Genomic DNA, 26543 nt, shown 5'->3' with positions numbered 1-26543 from the left:
AGAGCATTGTTACACTCAAAAAATATCCCTGCAAAGTTAGAAAAAACACGTAATTTAAAAATGAAAAAATATAAATATCTGGGTTGATGTAGATTTGAAAAGTACATTAAATTTCCCTTAAAATGTTAAGTTAAAAAAAAATTACAGTCGTTTAACGAAAAATTGTAGAGTTTTGACTTTTTTTTGTTGTTTTTTCGGATTTTTTGAGTACACCATCAAATCGAGCGTCCAATTATACAGTATGTAAAAAAAGTATTTACACCCCTTGAGCACTATGCACATTTTGTGATGAAACATGTAAAAAATTTAAAGTTTGACAGGAACCTAGTACTACGTTTTGTTCAGAAACTCATGCCAAACATTTTGCTACAAACAGCTCATGAAAAGATGATTTCTATAAAAAGTTATATAACAAATACTATTACGAAAATAAAAAAGGTGCAAAAAAAGTTTGTACACCTTTCGAAAAATTAACATAAATAATGTTATTTGTTGACAAATCACCATAAATCCAGTCTCCCAACTCCAAATAGGCATCTTTGACTGATTAAAAAAAGAATTTGGATTGAATATAAAGTTTATTAACTACTTAGTATAAAAGTTTATATAACACTGGAAATTCTATATAAAACTTATCTAAACTTAATTTTGCAAACTTTTAATTCAACTAAATGTCAATATATTACCATAGAATTGCTAAATAAACATTTTGGAGTGGGTATAACACCGTTTTGGGGGTATTTGTATCGATAGAATAGATTTTTCGTTGGAATTTCGTACCAACCCGGAATTACGTCGTCGGAAAATCCGCCGGCATTCGAACCGGTCCACAATTCATAAGTCAACCTATGTGGTATCGGAAAGGGCCAAAAATGTATGGAATTTCGTAATTTTTGTTCTCGTGGATCAAACTTACTTTTTGCCCAGGTATTTAAAATCGTGGGTTTTATAGAAAACCTAGATGTATGGATATCAAAAGATCGGAAATTTTATGCCCTTTCCGATACCACATAGGTTGACTTTAGAATTGTGGACCGGTTCGAATGCCGGCGGATTTTCTGACGACGTAATTCCGGGTTGGTACAAAATTCCAACGAAAAATCTATTCTATCGATACAAATACCCCCAAAACGGTGTTATACCCACTCCAAAATGTTTATTTAGCAATTCTATGGTAATATATTGACATTTAGTTGAATTAAAAGTTTGCAAAATTAAGTTTAGATAAGTTTTATATAGAATTTCCAGAGTTAAATAAACTTTTATACTAAGTAGTTAGTAAACTTTATATTCAATCTCAATTATTTTTTTAATCAGTCAAGGATGCCTATTTGAAGTTGGGAGACTGGATTTATGGTGATTTGTCAACAAATAACATTATTTATGTTAATTTTTCGAAAGGTGTACAAACTTTTTTTGCACCTTTTTTAGTTTCGTAATAGTATTTGTTATATAACTTTTTATAGAAATCATCTTTTCATGAGCTTTTTGTAGCAAAATGTCTGGCATAAGTTTCTGAACAAAACGTAGTACTAGGTTTCTGTCAACATTAAATTGTTTAGATGTTTCATCACAATATGTGCATAGTGCCCAAGGGGTGTAAATACTTTTTTTACATACTGTACATAAAAGTCCCTTTGACACCAAATTTCCATCTCATCACCTTTTCAGGCTGCAAATTATTGAAAAACAACTCTCTTTTTAAGTGCAACTCTCTCACTTGTGTACGGACGTTTGATAGCAAAATTTTATGTTTAGAAAAATAAAGCTGGAATTACTTCCCAACAGTGTGTAATTACAGTGAGAAAGTGTTAAAAATTTCCATTATTTGATTTGATGCAATCAATTGATATGATACTGTGCATAATTTTCTGTAAGTTCGTGTACAAATTAATCGCACGCACTGCATGTCACATCAATCACAAGATGATGATGAGAACTACAAACCCTTTCCGCGAATAGTTGTTTTTTTTTTTCGTTAATCTCCACTACATCCCTCGCGTTTTAGTACTGGACGCACTTGGGCAGCATTTTTATTGCTATAAATTGCTTCCAAATCAAGATATTCCACCCCAGAGTACTCGTGCGTGCAAATGCATTTCCTCAAAACCAGTTTCCCCCAGATGACCCTGTTGGATGAGTGTCTTGCGAACCTTCGTGGTGAACGGACACTAGAGCTGCGGTATTTTTTACTACCTAAGCTCAGAGTTATTTCAAAACAAAATTCACAGTCTTTTTAAAGACTACCTGAGTTATTTTCCAAAATTCTAAACAGTCTTTTCAAGACTAACACCACCTGAAATTTTGTTGTATTTTACAAACGAAGCCATCTTTTAAGAGAACTTTGCTTGCAAAATGCGTCAAAACAAAGGTAAACGCAAATCTTCTGAAGATTTGGTCGTTACGTCGGTGAAGCGTTTGAACGCTAAACCGGCTAACGGAAACAGAAAAAGAAAACAGCCTCTTCTGAGGTCTGATTCTGATTCTGAATGTGAGGTCAATCCTCCAATTCCATTGACAAACAGTTTCGGTGTTTTATCCGAAACTGATGACAAGGAACCTTCTCCTCGTACTGAGCCTTCTGCCGTCGAGAAACGAGTAAAGGCTCCGCCAATTGTAGTGACTTCCGTCTCCGATTTGGCCAGCTTTCGAACGCAACTGAAGAATTGCAAAGAAACTTGCAATTTAAAGGTTTCGTTCCAGCTTGGTCGAAGAGGAGAATGTCGCTTGTTGACGGAATCTTTACAAGATCACTAAACTTTTGTTGGTTATTTGAAAAACCACAAACACAATTTCTACACGTATGAGACCAAGAATGCTCGGCCATTCAAGGCGGTCTTGAAAGGTCTCTCCAACGACTTGTCGGTGGATGAGATCAAAAACGAACTTAAGGTGTTGCTTGGCTTTGCCCCATCCCAAGTAATACCAATGAAGAAAAAATCAAACGGGAATATTTCTCGCTTTGGTTTGACTTCACAATTTTATCTGATTCATTTCAACAGAAATGAAATCAACAATTTGAAACTTTTGGACAAAGTACAGTTTTTGTTCCATGTACGGGTAAAGTGGGAGCATTTTAGAAACATGGCGGTAATGGCCAGAATCTGACCCAGTGCCGGCGTTGCCAGGCATTCGGTCACGGTACTGATCATTGCGCCATGGTTCCAAAATGCATGGTTTGCGGGGATTCTTCTCACGACAAGGACAATTGTCCCGTGAAAGAAGTCACCCAATTTAAATGTGCAAATTGTGGTGGAAATCACAAATCAAATTTCTGGGATTGCCCCATCAGAAAAAGGTTTTGGATTCTCGTGCTAAGCATCAGCCGAAATCCAAACCGAAATTTTCTCAAAGTCAGGTTGTACCTGCATCTTTAAATCAAACGTTCGTGCTGTCTCACTCGAACAATGCTAGAAATACCCCTACCGTGGAAAAGTTAGGTAACAACAATGGCATTTCTTATGCTAACGTCGTTTCGGGTTCATCCACGAATTTTAAATCCTCTACCAATTTTCAAATTGGGCAGGTACCTCAAATTTCATTTGAAAATTTTTCTGCTGGCAACGCTTTGGGATCTTCTGATCTCGGCGATGTTACGTTTGAAAAATGACTTTTGCAAAACTCACTGTTTGGTTTGATTCAAACAATGAGTAATGCTACATCCATGATGGAAGCTATCCAGATTGGATTAAAATTTGCGAATGATGTTGTTCTTACCCTGAAGTTTAATCATGGATCTAAGTAATTCCATCAATATTATGAATTTTAATGCTCGCTCTTTAAAAGCGAAAGAAAATGAATTTTTCAACTTTTACGAGTTCATAACGTGCATGTTGCTGTTATAACCGAAACATTTTTAAAAACTGGCATTTATTTGAAAAATCCAGATTATAAAGTTGAATGAATCGAAATGAGTTGCCCAGTAGTATGACTTAAAGTCCAATGCCAATCATCCACTCGCTCTTTAAGTTAAAAGTAAAATTGATTCAACATTGGAAAAATTTCTATGAAATTCTTTTGTTCAAACTGTTTGGCACTTATTTGAAAAGTGATCCCTAATAACCGAATGAATCGAAATGCCAATAGTTATCCAAGTGCTTACACGTTACGTGACTTTAAGTTAAAAGTTATTGAAAGTTTGGGCATTGAACTTGAAACTTCTTTTGGGAAAATTATGATTGCAGCTGCATATTTGAATGCACTGGGGAAAATAAAAATTATTTCAAAGATTTGAATAAACTTACTCGGCATAGATCTCGATTTTTGATCATCGGTGATTTTAATGCCAAACACCAATCTTGGAATAATTCAAAAGTAAATTCCAATGGTAAAATTCTGTTCAGAGATTGCACTTCTGGTCTTTATTCGGTTTTATACCCGAATGGGCCAACTTGCTTTTCTTCTGTTAGAAATCCATCAACAATTGATTTGGTGTTGACAAATCAAAGTCAGTATTGTGGTCCTTTAGTGACTCATGCTGATTTTGATTCTGATCACCTTCCAGTAACTTTTTCACTTTCTCATGAAGCAGTTACCAGACCCAATAGTTCTGTGTTTAATTACCACAAAGCTAATTGGGACAGGTATCAGCATCATATTGAGAATAATTTAAATCATGATTTTGTTTTAGAAACCAAAGCTGATATTGATTCAGCCTTGGAATCTTTAACTAATGCAATTTTGGATGCTAGGAATATTGCTATTCCTAAAGTCCAAGTCAAATTTGATTCTCCCATTATTGATGACGATCTTCAGCTTCTGATTCGTCTGAAAAATGTTCGCCGAAGACAGTATCAACGTTCTCGTGATCCTGCACTGAAGCGAATTCAAAAGATTTGCAAAAGGTTATTGACCACAGATTCACTCTCCTGCGAAATGAAAAGTTCGCAAGAGATGTCGAACAAATTAAACCTTATTCCAAACCTTTTTGGAAACTTTCAAAGGTTCTTAAGAAACCTCAAAAACCAATCCCTTCTTTAAAAGATGGTGATAATATTCTATTAACTAATGGGGAAAAAGCTCAAAAACTTGCTCAGCAGTTTGAGAGTGCTCATAATTTCAACTTGAATGTTTTGAGTCCTATTGAAAATCAAATTTCAATAGAATTTCAGAATATTGTTGAACAAGAATTTTCATCAGATGAAGTTTTTAATACGGATCTGAATGAAATAAAATCTATTATCAAAAAATTAAAAATATGAAAGCCCCTGGTGAGGATGGCATTTTTACATTTTAATTAAAAATTACCAGAAGCAACTTTAAGTAGCTTGGTCAAAATTTTCAACAAATGTTTTGATTTGGCATATTTTCCCAGTAGTTGGAAAAATGCCAAAGTAATTCCGATTTTGAAACCGGATAAAAATCCTGCTGAAGCCTCAAGCTATCGGCCCATTAGTTTGCTTTCATCTATTAGTAAATTATTCGAAAGAATAATTCTTAATAGAATGATGACGCACATTAATGAAAATTCAATTTTCGCTGATGAGCAGTTTGGATTTCGCCTTGGGCATTCAACTACTCATCAGTTGTTGAGAGTTTCAAATTTAATTCGAAGCAACAAATCTGAGGGCTATTCTACTGGCGCTGCTCTTCTAGACATAGAAAAAGCATTTGACAGTGTTTGGCATAAAGGTTTGATTGCGAAATTGAAAAGGTTTAATTTTCCGATTTATATCGTGAAAATTATTCAAAATTATTTGACGGATCGTACTCTGCAGGTATGTTATCAGAATAGCAAATCTGATCAACTACCTGTACGTGCTGGCGTCCCTCAAGGAAGCATTTTGGGTCCAATTTTATACAATATTTTTACTTCTGACTTGCCTGATTTGCCCCAGGATGTCAGAAATCACTTTTGCTGATGACACAAGCATCTCCGCCAAAGGCAGAAGCCTTCGTGTCATCACAAGAAGATTACAAAAAGCTTGGATATTTTCAATTCTTATTTGAAAGAATGGAAAATTACTCCAAATGCTGCAAAAACTCAACTTATTATTTTCCCTCACAAACCAAGGGCTGATTTTCTTAAACCAAAAGTCATCACATTATAAAGATGAATGAGGTAAATTTAAAGTGGGAGGATCAAGTGAAATATCTTGGACTTGCTTTTGACAAAACCTTACTTACAAGGATCACATTGAAAGTATCCAGGTTAAATGTAACAAATATATTAAATGTTTGTATCCACTTATAAACAGGAATTCTAGACTTTGTCTCAAGAATAAACTGTTAATTTATAAACAAATTTTCAGACCTGCCATGCTTTATGCTGTGCCGATCTGGACAAGCTGTTGCTTAACCAGGAAGAAAAAACTTCAGAGGATTCAGAACAAAATTCTGAAAATGATTCTGAAACTTCCTCCCTGGTTCAGCACCAGTGAACTTCATCAATTAGCCGAAGTTGACACTTTGGATGTTATGTCCAATAAGATAATTGATGCATTTCGACAAAAATCATTGCAGTCTTCAGCTGCATTGATCCGCTCTTTATATAGTTTATAAGTTAGTTTTAAGGTATCCCTTTTCCCTTTTGTACATGTAGGACCTCCTACATTTGAAATCACTGAATAGCGAAAGCTACAATATTTCATGAATAAATGAAAGTTGCTAGTATTTAAAATTGAGGTGAAAAGTCATCGTTTGTGATTGGACACTCAATAATATTTTAACTGAATGAATGTACATGGAAAAGAAATTTGAATAAATATAAATTAAAAAAAAAAAAAAAAAACCCTGTTGGATTGTTGCTGCGGCGGAGTTGTCTCCAAATGAAATGGTGAACCTTCGCGAGGAATAACCAAGTAGTTTGTTTACTCGCGTTACGAAGTGCCGAGTGATTTACTTAAACGCTTTATGATGTCAGAGGTAATTAAGCCTATTGGAGGTGTATTATGATGTTACGAAGTCGATCGGTTACCTTAGCGGTTATTTGATGCCACTATCATTGTTAGATTGGATAATATGAATTAGGAATTTCTCTGACGTTCATAAAAACAACACTTTGGCGCTTGATGGGTTGATAACTGCGTTGCTACTGTTCACTGTCTAGAGGGCAATTTTTATTTATAAATATGGTTACTACACTTCACGTCATCTTAAAGCTGAACATTTTAAATTTAAGTAAAGGAATTGTATAGTTTCTTGTTGAACTTGTATTTTGTACTTTTTGTTGAAAGTAAGGCATTTGTTTTGTAACTTTGAGGACCCGTACATATGTATATACTTCCGTTATACATACCCACCAGATTTATCTATAAAAGTTGGCCAACTTTTCTCTAATATTCAAATAAATTGCAAAATGTAACTGTATAGTACATTAGTGTGGTTCATGGCCCTTGGAAATGCAAAAATGTCAGCTAGACCGTTGCATTGTTGATAAAATCATTGTTCCATGTCTACAGAAGCTCTCCTGAAATTTTCAGCCAATTTGGTTCAGGATTCATTGAAGCTCTTTAGAATTTAAGTTTGTATGCGATTTTCATAGAGAATCTTCACCTTTTTACATTTTCTGACCGCAAAAATCATCTACTGAACCAAAATGTCTGAAACCTTAGATATATATCAAAAATAATATGGGGAACAATTGTCTAGAACACCCCAAGTTGATCTAAGCCGAACTGACTTAGTTATAAGTGGATTAAGTGAAGGTGTCGATGTTGTATTTTCCAAAGGGCCTCTTTCTACAAATTTTCACCTGATGGCTCACTTTGATCGATGGCAAATCGTTTGACAACTTGCTTGTTGTTGATGTCAGAAAAAATTGGAATGAGGTTTTCAACGTCTGTGGAACTATTTTTAATTAGCTTTCCTCCGTCTTTTTCAGGTTCCAGCTGAATATGAGTTCTTGGCCAGCATTGTGCAACACTTGGACTAGACCGTGAAACACGACAGATTTAAGGGTATTTGTTCAGCCGCTTAATTGGGCCTTCTGTTTGGTGAGGAAGGTGGTGTGTATCGTTACAAGCTGAACCGATGATCGCGCTCCGGCGATGTACGGGCCGCTAGAGGCCGCTTCCACGCTTCCGTTTCCACCCACTGGGTGGGGGAAAAGCGGGGGGCCTGCGATCTACGCCACCGGAGCAGTATTTTTCTGCATTATTTTATGCCGGATGTTCTTAGGGACGGCTAGCAGGCGTTACTGACTTTGCATATTCCCTCCTTGTCAAATCGACAGACCAATCTTCTGCTGACCCGGGAATGTCGAAATGGGTGCCCCTTTACGATGGTGGTCAGCCGATTGAGAATTTTAATCCTTAACGGCTATGAGCCGGAGAAGCGCCAACGACGGAGAGGTCATTATAAGACGTGGACAAATGGCGGGACGAGACTCATACTGGTTAGGCTGACCAATCCGGGCGCACTTACGCTAACAGAATCGCAGGACTATATCCCTGCTTCGCTCTGGTCAGCTCATAACAATTAGAACAATACGCGAACTCGAGTACGGATGATCGTAGGAGGTAGCGAAGGGAGACCATCACGACCACTGATAAGGGATAACATTGCGATCATCATCTTGGTCATGAACGGTCTTCGGGCCATCTACGATCGAGGGAGTTGATGTCAAGGTAGGGACAATTGTACGACTCGTCTGCTCATGGTACTTGGGATCTTGATGACCCACACATCTTCACATCATACATCTTAAATCTAGTCAATCTCTGTCATGCAGAGCATCAAAGTTGACCAAGGAGCGCGTACGGAAGGAAATGTTTCTAAGTTATGTGAACATAAAACTGCCATCTGACAAGAAGCCTTTTGGCTTCATGTTGAAAGGCGCAGTCCAAGTGGACAGTTCACGCATTTATAGTGCAGGTAGCCAATAGACTTCACATGGAAGTGCAGGACCAGGCGATTCTGTTAGCGTACGTGCGCCCGGATTGGTCAGCCTAACCAGTATGAGTCTCGTCCGCCATTTGTCCACGTCTTATAATGACCTCTCCGTCGTTGGCGCTTCTCCGGCTCATAGCCGTTAAGGATTAAAATTCTCAATCGGCTGACCACCATCGTAAAGGGGCACCCATTTCGACATTCCCGGGTCAGCAGAAGATTGCTCTGTCGATTTGACAAGGAGGGAATATGCAAAGTCAGTAACGCCTGCTGGCCGTCCCTAAGAACATCCGGCATAAAATAATGCAGAAAAATACTGCTCCGGTGGCGTAGATCGCAGGCCCCCCGCTTTTCCCCCACCCAGTGGGTGGAAACGGAAGCGTGGAAGCGGCCTCTAATGGCCCGTACATCGCCGGAGCGCGATCATCGGTTCAGCTTGTAACGATACACACCACCTTCCTCACCAAACAGAAGGCCCAATTAAGCGGCTGAACAAATACCCTTGAATCTGTCGTGTTTCACGGTATAGTCCAAGTGTTGCACAATGCTGGCCAATAACTCATATTCAGCTGGAACCTGAAAAAGACGGAGGAAAGCTAATTAAATAGTTCCAAAAACGTTGAAAACCTCATTCCAATTATTCCTGACATCAACAACAAACAAGTTGTCAAACGATTTGCCATCGATCAAAGTGAGCCATCAGGTGAAAATTTGTAGAAAGAGGCCCTTTGGAAAATACAACATCGACACCTTCACTTAATCCACTTATAACTAAGTCAGTTCGGCTTAGATCAACTTGGGGTGTTCTAGACAATTGTTCCCCATATTATTTTTGATATATATCTAAGGTTTCAGACATTTTGGTTCAGTAGATGATTTTTGCGGTCAGAAAATGTAAAAAGGTGAAGATTCTCTATGAAAATCGCATACAAACGTAAATTCTAAAGAGCTTCAATGAATCCTGAACCAAATTGGCTGAAAATTTCAGGAGAGCTTCTGTAGACATAGAACAATGATTTTATCAACAATGCAACGGTCTTGCTGACATTTTTGCATTTCCAAGGGGCCATGAACCACACTAATAGTACATACAATCGTTTTGTCAAATTGATTAATTTTTGTCTTTCCAAAGTAACTGAGTGTACCGTGTGTTGTGCAATGGGCACAAAACTACGCTGTACCTGCATATCAACGGAAAAGTACCTGTTGTATCGCCTGGCGTCGATCGAATTTATTCATCACACACACACAAACGCACAAGATTTGATGTAGCGCGTTCTAAGGCCGAGCCCAGCTCCGTTCTCGTTCTCTACCAGATACAGAACAGTCATTTAGTGCACGGCCAAGATGAGTTACGACTGCTACCTACTGGCACTTGCGAATAACGTGCACTGGACACTGGACCAGTTAGTTCGTCGCGCGACTTAACTTTAATCAGTTCAGCATGGTGTCCGTTCCAGGTGTCGAGAAACGTCCCGCGTCCTACGACTCATACAAAACCACGCTGGACACGAAATGTCTGGCCGTGGCTCGCCAGGAACTACACGAGGATGACCACACGCGGGAGCCTGCGCTGGCCCAGTTTCGGGAGTTTATCGCCAAACATCCCCAGATCGTACGCTGCCGAACGGATTCACTGTTTCTGCTGAGATTTCTTCGCCGTCACAAGTTCAACGTGCTGGCAGCTTGTGAAATGCTCGAACGGTACCTGGAGACCCTGCAAACAGCATCCGACTTCTTCGGCAAGCTTGACCCGCAAACCCTCGCGCCCCTAATCCGCGACCGTGTAATGGTTCCACTGGGTCAAGATCAGCAGGGTCGGCTGCTGGTCACGATCCGGTTCGGTGAGTTCGATCCAAAAACGACCACCGCGGAACAACTGTCCCAGCTGATTGCCACCGTAATGGAAACGCACCTGGACCAGGAACGCTTCCAGGTGAACGGAATCGTCCTTATCGTGGACTTTCTGGCCGCCACGATGGCACACTTTGGAATCTGGACGCTGCCCAAGCTGAAGCTGGTTATGTCCGCCACCGACGACATTCTGGCATTTCGCGTCAAGGAGATTCACCTGGTGCAGCTGCCCAAGTTTGCAGCCATGGTGGCGGACTTTTGCATAGCGGCACTGTCGCCCAAGTTGCAGCAGCGGATCAGGGTAAGGGGTGGTCCAAGATTTTGTTACCATTAACTTGAGTGATATGGAATAACTATATTAATTTCCACATCAACCCACGCATCTTTATGAAAGTGTCTATTGTCTCTATGAGCTCACTCGAAAACGGAAAAAAATTCAGCCCATTTTCGGTTTCCGGGAAACTTCATAGTTTATGTTCTTGATTAGAAATTCGAGTTTGTTTTCTAAATCTTCTAATGAAAAAGCATGTTGTGTAAAAATTAATTAAATATTTCGCTGGCGTTTTTGGAATTCCGAAAAAAAACATTTTCCTTTTTTTTAAATAAAAAAATTAGACATGTTATTTAAGAAGATCAAAAGATAAAATACATTTAATTTAAAAAATTAGTGCAATACTATCATTGTAGCATTGAAAACATTTTGTTCTCAAACTTGTTTTAGGCAAAACTAAAAACTAAAAATTGTGTAATTAATCATTTTGGACCAGTAATTTGAGTTATTAATTGGCAGACTGGCAAGTAATAAACGCTTCTGGAAACCCTTGAATTAGTGCACCAAACACCGGTACACTGCCTATGTTCGCCCAAATGTTTTCTTATGCAAAAACAACAATCTTAGAAAAACGCATTGTGAAATGTTTAATATCACCTTTTTTATGATGTGATAGGTATTTTCTGGGTGCTGAATAGTGGTTCGCAAAACGGCCTCAATTTTGAACTGTCAAAGTGGAACCAATTTTTCTGTTCGCCACAAGTAGAAAGTATTGTTATCTATCATTAAAATAGTTTTTTTTTGCCAGAATGAAAAAATTGTGGCTTTTGAGGACCTGGAGTTAAAGTCAAGAAATCTTGAGAAAGTTGAAGGCGAGATCGTCATTTTTATAATTATGAATTGAAATTATTTATGGAGTCGATGCGTTCCATCCAAAAGCTGTCTTAATTGTTTGATTCTGTTTGAAAATCTACTAGTTTAGTAAAAATCTTCTCTGTTTGTTGGATCAGCTTCGCTAGAATTAGCGATGTTTTTTCGCTGGACCAGGAAAAGCTGCAGGATTCCAAAATCAGCCAAGGAATTTATCTGCGACATCGCAGAATGACACTCTCGCCGCAGTTCTTGGCACCCGTAAAAAAAAACTTGAAAATATACACAATTTTCAAAAAAAAAAGTCAAAAATAAGACAAAATAAATCTACTGACACTGATTATAAAACAGCTCATTTACCAGTAAGAAAAAAGTCATGCTTGAGCTTGAACAGCCTCCTACTTTGTAGATGTAAACAAAGTTTGATCATTCGAAAATCACGTTACGCATTCTCTCTATTCATCACTCAGGGTATTTCTTTAATAATAGTGGTAAAAATTAAACATTATATGAGGTAAATACAGTCCAGACTCGATTTTCCGAAGTCTCGATTATCTGAAGTTTTGATTATCCGAAGGTTTATATGGGACTTCCGAATTCCGATAATCGAATCAGGAACCAAACAAATTATACATTTTTTTTTAATTTGGTTTTAGTTGATTGCCAATTACATAAAAAAAAACATTAATTAATTCCACTTTCAGCTTTAAATAAAGTATTTTTGTATTTTTTGTATGTTTAGGACTATTGAGAAAAAAATAGGTGTACTGAAAAAAAAAATGCTAATTTTTTAATAAACCTTTTTGCCTTTCTTACAAAAGAAAGGTTTAAGGTTTGCTTTTGAAAAAAACGCTTTTTTCAGAAATATTAAAAAAATCGTGCATGGCGAGGATTCGTCCCAGGAAAAAATCCTATTACTAAATTGAAGGTTTTGTTGCGCTCTTTCGATTGAATTTTGGCCCGAAACCCGGAACTCAAAGTCTGATTTTTCTGAAATACATGAGCGATGTCTATATCCGCTCTAAAAATTTGTGTCTTCCATCACTGGAAAACCGCTCGTAAAACCCACAATTTTTATAAGTCAGATCTGTAGCCGTGGGGTCGGAGACGAACATTTTATTTTTCGATTCACAATTTTCGACCAGTAAATGGGAGTGCGCTGACCACGGGGACGCGCTGTCTTGTTTTTGCATGCTCATTTTCATTTCTTTTGTGTCGCTGTTTGTGTGCTTGGGTGCATGTTATTATAAATAGGTGATGGGATTTTATTAAATGATCATTATATTGCATTATTATATTTAATTGATTATATAACCACACTATATTTTACACTGAACACATTATACAAAACACATATGAAACTGTAAACAGGAGCGTTTGGTACGGTATGTCCACGCATCCTTCCTCCCCTGTAGATTCTGTGAAATGTGATCCGTTCTCAGAATCCTCTCTGCGGTAAACACAACGAAGTAGGGCTGGCCGCTTTAATTTTTGCAATGCATTTTCAGGTGTTCTCGGATGTACTGCAATTATTAATAATGACAAGAAAAGTGCTTGGGGCGTAATCTAATCACAAGACTTTCCAGCATGCTTTCATCGGACTGGCTGCGTTTGTGTTAGATTAGATTAGATTAGATCACAATTTTCGACCAGTAAATGTGGTCAAGGCCATTTTTAGAGATATTTTTTGGACTATTTACAGATAACACTATCAAATTTAAAGAATTCAGTTTCAAACAAAAAGCCATTCGAAAACATGCGCCATAAACTGTTTGGGCCCAAAATTTGAAGCTTTTCCAAAATGTATTTCCAGAGATATAGCGATTTTAGTGTTTTTCGTCTTATTTTTACCCTATTTTTTCCTATTAAATTTTTGGATTTATGCAAAATCATATACTGACCATCAAATTCGAAGTCCCGGCTCGTTCTCGCTCGAAAGCTCGACAAGTCGTCAAGTCGAAGCTTCAACGCCTGCGCTTTTACGCTTGCGCGTTTTACGCTTGCGCGTTTTACGCTGCGCGTGAAAGTGTTCTTTTTGGCTTCTCTAAATGATCGACAAAGTTTAATAGCGATACATATTTTTTTAAGTTAATCATAGACTAACATTAAAGACTGAGTACCCTTTATTTTTTTTTCTAAAAAGGTCAATCCAATATGTTTTTTTAATTAAATTTAAATATCTTGCGACAAATAATGTACTTCTGAAATCAAAAGAAAATGGCATTTGAGGTTTGCCCTAAAAAGATTCGAAGTTTTAGGTTAAATTCTCACTGGATGGTATCATTTTGTTTCTTAAAAATTAATTGCACCAATATATTTCTCGGAGTTTCATCATTTTGTAAGATAGGCTCTATTTCACTTCTGGTGATATTAAATCGGTTTTTTTACAAAAACTTAATTTCCCAAAATACGTATTTTTTGATTTTCGAGATTTTTTTATACAACTTTTGAGCCATAGAGAATCATGGTCAAAAAATCTGCTGACGGCAACCGGACCCTAAGATGACAGATTTCGTGAGTTGCGCGTATTCACCGACAGATGGCAAGTGGGCCTCGTCGGAGTCCGCCCAACAAACTAGCATAGGAAACTTTTTTTTCGTGACGGCTTTAGGGGCACGCTCACTTCAACTGGTCTAGACTAATATTTGAACGTGGCGTAATCTCTGAGGGCCTCGTGGCGCGGTGGTTAGCGGCTTCGGCTTCCGATTCTAAGTATGCTCCTGGCCTTCTATCGGATGGGGAAGTCAAACGTCGGTCCATTTGCGTAAAACAGGTTTTGGGTGACTCACCACACGTAACCTACGGACGCCTGGAAATGAGCAGATACTTGCAACAGAGCCCACAAAAGACCCGGGGGGTCGTTAAAGTGGATGGCTTTGCAGTTTGTATCTCTGAACCAGTTTTTAAAGAAAATGATTCCAGAATGCTTATTTTGTCGATTTAAACCAAAACAAAGCAAACACTGTATTTATTTAAACTATTCGCCATTTTCAAAAGCTTGGCTAGATAATATCGAAGGCCACCATCTTAGGTCCACTGGGCCCACAAAACGAGGTACGCTCAGTTTGTATGGGACTGTCAACAAGCTCTCGGGCTGGTCGCCGAGCTATGAATTTTTGAAAAAATAGTGATTTTTGGAAAAAATAATAATTTCATGCAAAAACAGAATGGTTTTTTAATGTAAAATTGAATTTGCAATCGAAAAGTACGTTACAGATTTTTTGATAAAGGGCTCTGTTTTCAAGATATTGCCACCGAGAGTTTCCTAAATATTTGCAGTTTTTCGATTTTTAAAAATAGCGACCATGAGTCCATGACTGACCATACCTAAAAATATTTGTTTTGAAAAGTTCAGCAAATTTGCTTTAAAATTGTCCAAGAGATTTTCAAGATTGGACCTCTGGTTGCTGAGATACAGCGGCTTAAAGAAAAAGAAACAGTTGAGCAATTCTCTACCAAAACCGGAAATGGATTTTATTTGTATTTTTTGATTTGGCTTCACTATTTTTTCAAAAATCCATTATTCGGTGGCAGATTTTTTGACCATGTTTCACTATGGCTCAAAAGTTGCGTATTTTTGTCCCCTAAAACATATCAAAAAATCTCGAAAATCAAAAAATACGCATTTTGGGAAATTGAGTTTTTGTGAAAAAAAAGTTAATAAAAAAATCTGCAAATTTTTTTTCCGTGTACCTAATTTTTCTCAAAAGTCCTCAACAATACCTACAACTTTGCCGAAGACACCAAATTGATCAGAAAATTTACTCAAAAGTTACAGCTGTTTGAATATTTACATACCATTTTTGTATGGACTGCAGCCAAAATTGTATGGAGACTTGTATGGGTGAACCAATGACGCAAAATAGCTTATTTGGTCATAGGGAAGGCCCCCACAAAGTTTGAGTCAAATAAAAAAATACAAAAAATAAAAATGGTCGAAATCAGCCGATTTCGTAGAGAGTTGCTCAGTTTTGAAGTTTTCTCAGTCTGACCAAAACAATCCTCAATTTTCTAATGTCGATATCTCAGCAACTAATGATTCGATCTTCAATATTAAAACATGAAACATTCGTAAAATTTTCCGATCTTTTCGAAAAAAATGTTTATAAATTGATCAGAAAATTCAAAAGTTACAGCTGTTTGAATATTTACGTACCATTTTTGTATGGACAGCAGCCAAAATTGCAAAATTGTAAAAATATACAAATAAAACCCATTTCCGGTTATGGTAGAGAATTTCTCACCTGTTTTTTTTTTTTTTTTGAATGTCTGTAAAAAAGTCTGTGCATATTCAAAAATATCAATTTACAGTCATAAAATTCAAATCAAAAATCAAATCAAATCAAATTATTCGCTCTACAGCATTGCCTTGGCGTTTCGATTGCGAGATTCGAAACTAGATGTCCGTAGGCTCGATTGCAGAGCGAGCTGTGGCGCTTTAACCACGGCAAATAGTGTCCAGGGCATTTGTGGAAATACAATGTCCCATCCTCGAGGGTCCTGGAACATCAAAACTTCTTAGCATGGTGCTCCCAACGATTAATTGCTCTTAAAAACAGGAGCGTGAGCGGGGGATCCCCACGTTTCTTCCTCCCCTGTAGATTCAGAACTGTATTGTTGTTTGAACATTCGTGTTCATACTCAATCCAATTCAGCGAATCATCTTTGCGGTTAACTTTACGCAGTTGGCCTGGCCGCTTTAACGTTTGTGATGTTTCTAAGCAATTTATTGCATTGGGGCACTGCAATTGTTAATATTGACAAGAGGATGCTAGGCGATAATCAACCTAAGGCATTTTCCAGGATGCCCTCGAAAGACTGGCTGCGATAGGGTTAGATTAGATTAGATTAGATGTCCGTATGCTTGATTTTTGAGGCAATTGCAAACCTCTTTTTACACCTCAGCTTCCATCCACCCCGGGATTCGAACTGACGACCTTTGGATTGTGAGTCCAACTGCCTACCAGCGACTCCACCGAGGCAGGTTCCAGGGAGACGACTCCTACACCTGGATTGAGCTAATGACCTAACCCTCTAGGTTAGACCGAGGCCAACATTTACTTCCCCGTCCGACGGAAGGCGTGGTCAGACAAATCTCGTCTCGAAAAATGCCACCGGGACCGTCTGGGATCGAACCCAAGCTGACTGGGTGGGAGGCAACCACGCCTACCCCTACACCACGGTACCCGGCTAAATAACCTAAATTTGTTCTAAATCTGGAGTTTTTTTTTGAAAAGGTCCAATAAACCAAATTTCCAGTTTTTGCTTTTTGGGTGTTTTGAAACCGCCTTGAGTAACCCAAAAAGCAAGAACTGAAAAAACTCCAGAAATGAATGTTATCTTTAACTCAACTTTGCAATATTTCTAGATAGCTCGATCATGACGATTTACAACGGCTTAGCATTTCACAGCGAAGATATCTTGCTGGGGAGATTAAAGAGCTGCTAAGCGAGTTTGCTCTCTGGACCACTCAGTAATCAATGATGCGTGGTTGAACATAGATTTTCTTGTAGGGTTTTTGAACTCTACAATTGCTTGCTAGCAATAGTTATGTCTCAAAATTGGTTACGATAATTTCGAATCGTAATCATCAAGAAAGAAATATTCATGATTGGATTAATATTTTACTCTTGCAACATAGGTCATCAGATTTTCGATTGACATCAAAAATTACAAATCAAACCCGGAAGGCTTTACGCACTACTGATGTTTCTCACCAACTTGCTAGATCTGAACGTCATCCACGCTAATCTGTAGCGAGTTAGATAGTTTAGTAGGGAGTTATAGTTAAGTAAGTTACCTTGAACTAAGAGGTGTGCATTTTAGAGGGAAAACGATTAGCTACCACCATTCCGTTGACGGTCAAGTCCATGGCAAGGCCTTCACGCCAGCATAGAAGTAACACCCGGCTGCAGCTGCTACTGCCGGCTTGCCGGCTCACGGTGGTCACACTAATTAAACCTTACGCCAAAGTGTGTGCCTGTGTGAATTGAGTCTATTGTTGATAATTAAACTGCCAGCAGCCGTTTTAATTATTTGTTTTCATTCATTTTTTCTCCTCTCTCTCTCTCGCTCTCTTTCTCGAAACAGTTCCACAAGACGCTGGACACGCTCAAGGACGACATCGACCCGGAGGTGCTGCCGACGATCTACGGTGGCAAGCAGTCGCTGGAGGAGGCCAACGAAAAGTTCCACAAGCTAGCGCTGTCCCAGCGGGACCGATTCCTGAAGCAGGCCGAGATGTACATCGACCTGTCGATTCCGGCGCCGAACGCGAAGAATGCCAACGCGGCCCTCCAGAGTAGCGTCGCCGACGAGTCCGTCATCGGCAGCTTCCGGAAGCTGAACGTGGATTGATTGAGAGAGGGCAGTGAGAACTTTGAATGTCGACAGGACAGAGAGAAAGAGAGGAGGATTCATGGCTAAAACGTGCTGTGATAGGAAGAACGTTGCAACCTTGGTTCATAATAAAGTTTTGTTACATTTCAAACTATGGTTCAACATGTTAAAAAAGATTGTGATAGATCGTACGAATAATTACAACAGCAGAAAAGAAACATGTTGCACAAAGAAAGAGGAAACCAAATCCAAAATTCCAATGATAACTTTGTCATATTTTGATATTCAGATAAGAAAGCATAGTTTTCTCCGAAATTTTGGAAACAATTTATGCAACCCTAATCACAAAAAAACATATATTTGGAAACAACACCGTTTTAGAAAATCTAGTGTATTTTGCACGACTGCAATGATTAGATCATTTCTGCAATAATTAATTTTTCAACTGGTTATGGTGAGTAGTCTGCATAAGTTCACTGTATAATTTCATAGATATAAACCGTTGTCATTTTAATAAAAATCATTGTCAAGAAAACAAACGAGATAGTTGGTGGAACTTTTTTCATCGTTCCCAAATTGCATTAGGCAAAAGAAATAAAAAAAATACTGTTGATGTACTTATTTCGTTCATAGGGGGTTGTCTACTGAATACAATGCTAGAATATTCTAATTTATTTTTTGGTGAAAATACCTAGAAATCATAGAAAAGTGTGTCCCGCCCCTCCGTCACGAGGTACCAAAAAATTAGACTCGAATTCGTGATCACGAGTCTGAGGTTCATATTTCGATATCTCGTGACGGAGGGGCGGGACGATCCCTTTCATTTTTGACTTTTCTAAAAAAGACATGTTTTTTATCAGAACAAATTGTTTCGTGTTTCTTGTAACTAACACAATTATTTTTAGAGTGAAACAATGGTCTACAAACTTATAGAGCAGAGGGTTACAAAAAATGATGTCTAAACATAAGGGGTTTTCTTGTAATAACCACAAGTTATCGCGATTCTCAAGAAAAGTTTTGAAAAGGTTACTTTTTGTTTTTCTCTTTGTTTCGTCGTTCGTGTCTGGCGTAGGTGACCTTAACGGAAAACTTTTCAAAACTTTTTGTTTGTAAATAACGTAATGATTCGAATTCCCGGACGCTTCGAAACCCGGACACTTCATCTTGTTTTATCAATTATTTGGATATAAGTTCGCATTATGAATGTCAAAACTTTGTTATTTGATGAATTCCAACATCAACTTTCATTTAAAGTTTGTTTGAACGCTGTATTTAATGCCAAAACAATTAAATACAATAAAATTATAAGTTTACCAAAAATGCGAAACATTTCACTTGAAATATTTCATAAGCGTTCGAAGCACCGGGAAGGCAAAGAAGAAATTTATGGTTTTGATTTCGTTAAATTCTACCAAATTTTTATATAAACTATCGATTGTTTTGATGTTAACAGCTTATTTGAGACCTAAAGAATGCCATTCACTAACATTTCAGTCCAATTTTGTGCGATTCATAAGTAAAATCGAGTGTCCGGAATTCGAATCAGCTTTTATCAGTGTCCGGGATTCGAAGCACAACAAGTCATTTTAATTTAAAATTCATATGAAAAATTGTTAGAAAAGACACATTTTGCATGCATTTCTTTGAAACTGACTGTTTATACTACATCCTGATGATGTTTCTACATTTCCAACTTACTACATGATTTTTTGCCAGCTATAACAAAAATGATATGCTACTAAGTGTCCGGATTTCGAATCATGACGTTACACGCATTATTGCACACTACAAAATTATCCTGCAATGTTACAAAAAAAAAAAAAAAAACAAAATGTACAGTAGAGTAACGAAAAATGACAGAGGATTTACAACTATGTTTGTATTTCTTTCGATGACGTTTTCTTTCTTTTCTTTCAAAACGTTGAGTACCCCGAGCAGACGGAAATAACGCCGGAATAACATTTTTTGATATTGGAAAATACTAGGCCAATAACATTTTTTGTTATTTATAACAAGATTTGTTATTCGCCGTTATGATTTTTTTGTTATTGAATTGTTATTGTAATAACAGATTAATAACATTTTAAGTTATTTTTCGAACAAATCTTTGTTATTATTTTTGTTATTTTAACAACTAATCCGATCATCCTAATAACAATTGGGGTTATTCTTCCATAACAAAAATGTTATTTCAAAGTTGTTTTGGTTCTCACACAATACCAGACCAATAACAACTTTTGTTATGATAACATAAACTGTTATTGAACTCTTATGCAAAAATGGATTTTGCAAGAATATTCCATAACACTTTCTGTTATTTTAACAGTATTTGTTATTGAAATGGCATGAATTTAGTTATTACCGTCTGATCGGGACGCCATCAAATTGGGCGAAAAATTTACATAATAATCCCTTGAACACTTAATTTTTTAATCATCACCACATCGGGCGGCAAAATATTGAAAATTCATTCATTTTTCGAATGTTCAAAAATGGAAGAGGTCGTTCGTACCGCACTGCCGTCACGAGAAATAAAAAAATGGACCTCGGATTCGTAAACAGCGAGCAGAATCACCAGTTAGGATAAAATTTTACTCAAATTGAAGAAGGTTGGCGCTAAAGGACCCTTATACTTTTCATTAAAGGGTTACATACATGTAAAAAATCTCAAAAAATCATGTTCCCGAGCAGACGGAAATAACTTGGGAAGGTCAGTTTTTGATATTGTGAGAAGATCAAAATCCGTTATTGGGTTGATCGGATTAGTTGTTAAAATAACAAATTTCCATAACAAAGATTTGTTCGAAAAATAACTCAAATTGTTATTGTTCTGTTATTGCAATAACATACTAATAACATAGAATCCAGAACAATAGAATAACAAGGTTAGTTATTCTGAGCAATAGATGGGGAGCACCCAAATAACAAAAACTGTTATTTATAAGGATTGATTGCATAACAAAAAGTGTTATTATTTTATCACATTCCTAGCCTAAAAATTTAGTCGCGAGTTGATTTTCTCCTCTAATAAACCAAAACTGGCACCGACGAGTGCGGCACTCAGTTCCGCACTGACTCTGCAAACGAACGTACCATTAGATCCAACCTTATCTGAAAAATGTTTCCGAATAAAAAATACTACGTAAATCACTACGTCTCTTCGTATCACATTACTCTGGCAAACATCTTATTTCCTTTGGGCTGTTTTTTTTGCTGCACTTGTTGGTTATAGTTGAATTTCAACCTAAAAATAAATATAAATATCACAAAGTGTCTCATTCTATTAAAAGAAATACAAATAAGGCACTTATCTGACGGTAGTCGTTCTGGTGATATTCATCTCAACAGAAAAATTCAGATAACAATCGGTGGGAAACTTTCGTCATTTCGATGATCGCATCTCTGAAAAAAAAAACAAAAATAATTATGAATTTTTCATTGATTACCCTTTTGAAAAGACTTACTTTTCTGGAACAGCATTCGCGGATTCAGCGCTTTCTCCAGTTATTTGGTTGCCTTGATCCCGGACTATCTGTAGAAAGGTTCTGGACGCGAAGTAGTTTGACGAGTTGTGGTCCTGTTCCGGATGATTTAGGCAGCCGTCAAATCGCACATTTGGTCCATCAACAACTTACACTCAACTCCAGCAGCCCAAGAAATTCACCTACCAGCAGCAAATTTTTCGCTTCCCTTGTCGATCTTCCTGCCGGACAGATCCTATTCGACGCCACGGATTAGGCCATGGGTCGGCAGATGCCTGCCTGAGGCCTGACGGTGGATGGGGAACGGTGAACGGAAGTGGGCAGCTGCCAGTGGTTGCTGAGGTTGCTGTGCGGTTTTTCCAACTCTTGCTGTTCCTGTTTTTATGCTGTTATTTTTGTCTGTCAGAAAATAAAGTTTCAATCATTGCACAGTAAGTTGCAGTACATTTAGAAAACATTTACTTACTTATAAATTCCACTGCCACTACCTCCCTTCTGCTGTTGGCCCTGAGCTTGTTTCAGGGGCTCAGCTTGAACCAGTGCAGGAGCAGGTTATGACACCTGTTGCTGCTGCTGCTGCTGTTGCATGTTCTGGAGAAAATCCCCACACTGTTGAGACCCGCCGGATTCAGAAGCCGGTTCCGATGGTGGTTTGGACTGGATTTGTTGCTGCTGTATTTGCCTGGAAGATAAAAATATTTTTTTGTAAGTTTATTTAAGGCAAACAATAAGGTAAACAAAAAAACTCTTACTTGTCCTTGCTGTTGACCTTGAACTTGTAGAGGATGCTGCTGCTGCTGACCACTTGTTACTGCTGTGGACCTCCGGAGTGGTCTCCGCCGCTACCAGGTTCATGGTGTTGTTGCTGCTGTTGACTGTCTTGTGGCTTTCTTTTGCCACGGTTCTTACCACCTTCCTGCTGTGGCTCCATTTGGATCAGAATCCGGAATGCCAAAAAGACCACCTTCTGCGATTGCATTGGTAGAACAAAATTAACACAACAAATAACACCCACGAACAATAAACAAAACACAAAACGGTGCTCCTCACTCCCGGACGTCTGCCGCGACGACGCAAACTAGACAAAAACAAATGCCTACTGCGCTCAGCTGTTGACGTTTCAGGGGGCGTTCACAAATAACGTTTGCGCAAAGTTTAGTCAAAATAAAAATATTTTTAAATTGTGTTTAGTTTGTTATTGTTAGTATTGTGTTGAAATGATTTTATTAGTTATTTAGTTTTGGATTCTCTTTATTTTGATTGGAATTATTTTACAAACTTGTTTTAAAACTCGAACTATGTTTTTTTTTTTTTTCTTTGACTAGATTTAAATGAGGTTTAGTGTAGAAATTATGCTAATTGGGTGAATAAGGGCGAAACAATCAATCCAAAAACCAAGCAAAACAATGTAAATGGGCCAATGTCGAAGTGTAAACAAAGAGTCTATCCTGCTCAAGTAAGTTGATGTTTACATAAGGAATGAGCAGGATTGACTCTATTACACTTCGGCAATGACCAAACAATGACCCATTTACATTGTTTTGCTAGAAATACTTGCATGCAAGTATCACAGAACGGCAAGAAACATAAAACGCAACGTCATTTGCGAATGCGTCACTTCGATTTTGAAAGATCCCGTTACTCAGTCCCACTATTCCACCCTCTGAGAAATAAAACGCTCCGATAAGCCTGAAGGTTGAAAAAACTGGAGCTGATGAAGGCCGACCGGGGCGTTACATTTCTCAGCGGGCACCCGCGACCACAACTGTCACTGTCCTGATGTAAACAACGAAAGGTAGACGATTCCGTGCCGGCTGGACCTACTACGGCAAACAATTTCGTCCGGCAAAAAAGTACCGCAACGACAAGTGCTCGCGTCAGAACCAACGTTGTACCGCCGGATTAAGCTTGGTTTAGCGATTACCTCGATTCTGCGCAGCTCGTGCAGCCTGTTCCAGCAGCTGGCGAAAATCACGGCCTCGGGGCGGACCGCAAGAACGATCTCAGCCCAAATCGCTAACTGCTCGAGAGTTCCCATCAGCATCAGTGGCCAAAGATCGCGGTGGTTTGCGATGAACCGTATAGCGCGTATCGCGAGTGAGATTGGAATCGCGATGGGTCGGATTTTGGCGTTCACGGACTAGGCTGATGGTGTTGGTGTACGTGTCTTGTTCAAACAAGTCGACCCGGAGAGGACACGATGGTCGTGATTGATACGGTTACCCTACCAGCACCGAGACGCGGGCCAATGTCCAGACTGACTGTCAGAGATCGACGTGAACACGCTGATGCTGAACAAATTAGGACTACCAGAAACTATTTTTGTCGGATGTGGTCAATCCTTGGGCCTTGGGCAGTTTTCGAGCAATCTGAAGGGTGAAGAATTGACAGTTCGATGGGCATTACACTCAAGTTATGAAAATGGGTAAGTAATAAAATTTAAAAGTAAGGTTAATTTCACAACTCTGCATTTCTCTTCTGCAGCCGTCCAAGCACCGAGAGCAACTATCACCGACTTGAAAGTGGCCAACAGCAAGGACAGAATCCACGGTTTAGGAATCCACCCAAGATTGCAAGAATCTGGAACGCGATCCGGGAGAAAATTGTGAAGGTGTCAACACTGGTCGGGGAGCAAGATAGTGACTGTCCGCAGAATCCGGATGACGTCCTTTCGAAGGGCTAGTACGCAGATCGGAAGGAAAGGGGTCAAGAAACAGCTTTAAGAACAGCAGAACAAATGAGAGGGAGCGATTTCTTGGGGCTTTTCTTCACCCTCTCTGGCTTGCTTTCGCTGCCGCTGCTGCCCATTTGAAATTTTCCTTGACCGATTCCTTCCGAAGTGCATACACCGCTGAAACATGGACAAGTTAGGGGGAAATTACCAGTGAACTTGCAGAAACTTATGGCCACTATGGCGGATGAACCGAATTCGGAAAAAGTGCCCAAACTTGTTATGCACACTGGCAATTACCGGTCGGTTTAGGAAAAAAAACATAAATACCTTAATTTATAATATAAGAAAATATCAGTTTTTTATGAATAAAGAAAATAAATAAAGAAAATTTCAAAACCAATACTTTTTTTCTTTAATTATATTTATGTTCGCTGCAGTTCTCCGTGCACAATCGATTTTCTTCATTTCCGAGTTTTCAATTTAGTCCAATTAAAATTTTATTGAAGTATTGTGACAAATCAAACAAACTCAAGTTAAGTGTAATAAACTTTTGTTTAATTTTATTTGTGTTCAAACTCGTTCGTTTTTTTTCCACTGTCTTGCCTCAAAACTGGGAGTACCCTCGGTGGTTGGTCACTTTTTCGTTTGACACTTTTTAGTATTTACAGCGTTGGTTTGACAAAGTCAAACTAAATTTGCCACTGTTAACAGTAACGAACTGTCACTTTTTAACACGGAACTCAAACCAAATGTTTGGCAGTAAGTGTAAGCTTATGTAAAATGGGGGACAGACTAAAAGTGACCCTTTCTTTTAACAACAATTGGTGTCAAACCAACGGGGTTTCAGTGTACAGGGTTTAGAATGCACGGACGTTTTTTTGTACAGAATACTTGTGAATCATGGGCAAATCATGTTCAATGCACCTAATGGTTGAAAATGGAATCTCCAAATAATTCGAAAATATTTGGCTAAACTAGGCGGACTAAACAAATTGGCAAAGTCCAGGAATATCAAAAAAATATGATTTTAATTTTACATTAATTTAATTCTAGAGTAAATTTTCAAAACAACCTATGAGTCATGGGTTTCCTATGCAGATAGGACCTTTTGAAAATTTAATCTAGAATTCAATCTGATGCTTCTTAATTATTTTATCTATTAAACAGATTCAGTAATTATTTTGTTACAAAAACAAAATGTAATATTTTTTTGTTACGGTCGAATATGAAAAAAATAACTAAAATTGTTATTATCGTCTTATTTCTCATTTCCAATGGAATATCAAACCAATAACAGTTCCTGTTATTATGCAATTAAACAGAGAAACATAACTTAAACTGTTATTATCATCTTATTTCATATTTCAAATGGAATATCAAACCAATAACGGTTCCTGTTATTATGGAATTAAATGGAAAAACATAACTTAAACTGTTATTGTTATCTTATTCCACATTTCCAATTGAATACCATCCCAATAACATTTTTTGTTAAAATAACAGAAACTGTTATTATTTTTTCTTCCAAAAATTATTTACAAGAATATTCAATAACAGTTTCTGTTATTTTAACAAAAAATGTTATTGAAATGTCATGATTTTTGTTATTACCGTCTGCCCGGGTTGCCGATTATTTATCCTATCAAAAGATTATTTACAATCACTCTTGAAAGTTTCATAAAGGTATTTCATGAATCAAGTGAGTCAAAAACGATTTAAGTTAAAAGTTTTGCCATGCGTGACCGAGCCACGTAGCCCAGAGGTAACGCTTCCGCCTCGTAAGCGGTAGATCGGGGTTCAAATCCCGGCTCGGACCAACACAACTGGTGATCTTTTCCCTTCTGGATTCGATTGCTTAGTAAAGGGAAGGTAGTGTATCGTCACAAACTGGACCTTATCAAGACACCTTAGGAAGACAACCTATGGAATGTTAACATTTACCTTAACATGCTAACATTAAGTTGAGAATGAAACTGCCACTGAATCCGCTTTGTAAATGCCGGCCCCGATACTCTTCACGGGTGTTCCCCTCAAGAACAGGGAAAGATTTACTTTTTACTTTGCCATGCGCAAAGCGAACTGTCAAAATTTGTGAACCTTTTGCCTTCCTCACTGAGATAAGGCTATAATCCTGCTCTAAACATGAACTTTTTATTAAAAGCTCAAAGACCCACCTTCATGTATACATATCAACTCAGAATCGAAAACTGAACAAATGTCTGTG

General features: G+C 38.0%; 2 protein-coding genes across 5 annotated transcripts in view; both read left to right on the top strand.

Annotated features, from left to right (window-relative positions):
- The window catches only part of LOC6052004 (clavesin-2), a 41270-nt gene extending 22565 nt beyond the window's left edge, over nt 1–18705 (top strand). For 3 of the 4 annotated variants that reach the window (XM_038260664.1, XM_038260666.1, XM_038260665.1), the window contains exon 2: nt 17915–18705. In XM_038260664.1, coding sequence (XP_038116592.1) covers nt 17915–18181 — 267 coding nt within the window. In that variant the 3' untranslated portion in view covers nt 18182–18705. Of the gene's footprint in view, nt 1–10154; nt 10985–17914 lie in introns of those variants that run through there. The other variant, XM_001868308.2, reaches the window with a different exon arrangement.
- A 4434-nt stretch (nt 18706–23139) lies between these two features.
- Nucleotides 23140–24336, top strand: LOC119770272. The gene is made up of 2 exons (XM_038264826.1): nt 23140–24070; nt 24130–24336. The coding sequence occupies exons 1-2, from the start codon at nt 23934–23936 to the stop codon at nt 24326–24328; spliced, it is 336 nt and encodes a 111-aa protein (XP_038120754.1). The 5' UTR covers nt 23140–23933; the 3' UTR covers nt 24329–24336.
- The last annotated feature ends 2207 nt before the right edge of the window (nt 24337–26543 follow it).

The sequence above is a fragment of the Culex quinquefasciatus genome, chromosome 3 (genome assembly GCF_015732765.1).
Source record: "Culex quinquefasciatus strain JHB chromosome 3, VPISU_Cqui_1.0_pri_paternal, whole genome shotgun sequence".
Taxonomy (NCBI): Eukaryota; Metazoa; Arthropoda; class Insecta; order Diptera; family Culicidae; genus Culex; species Culex quinquefasciatus.
Note: the sequence above shows the minus strand (reverse complement) of the source record. Positions and strands in the feature narration are given on the sequence as shown.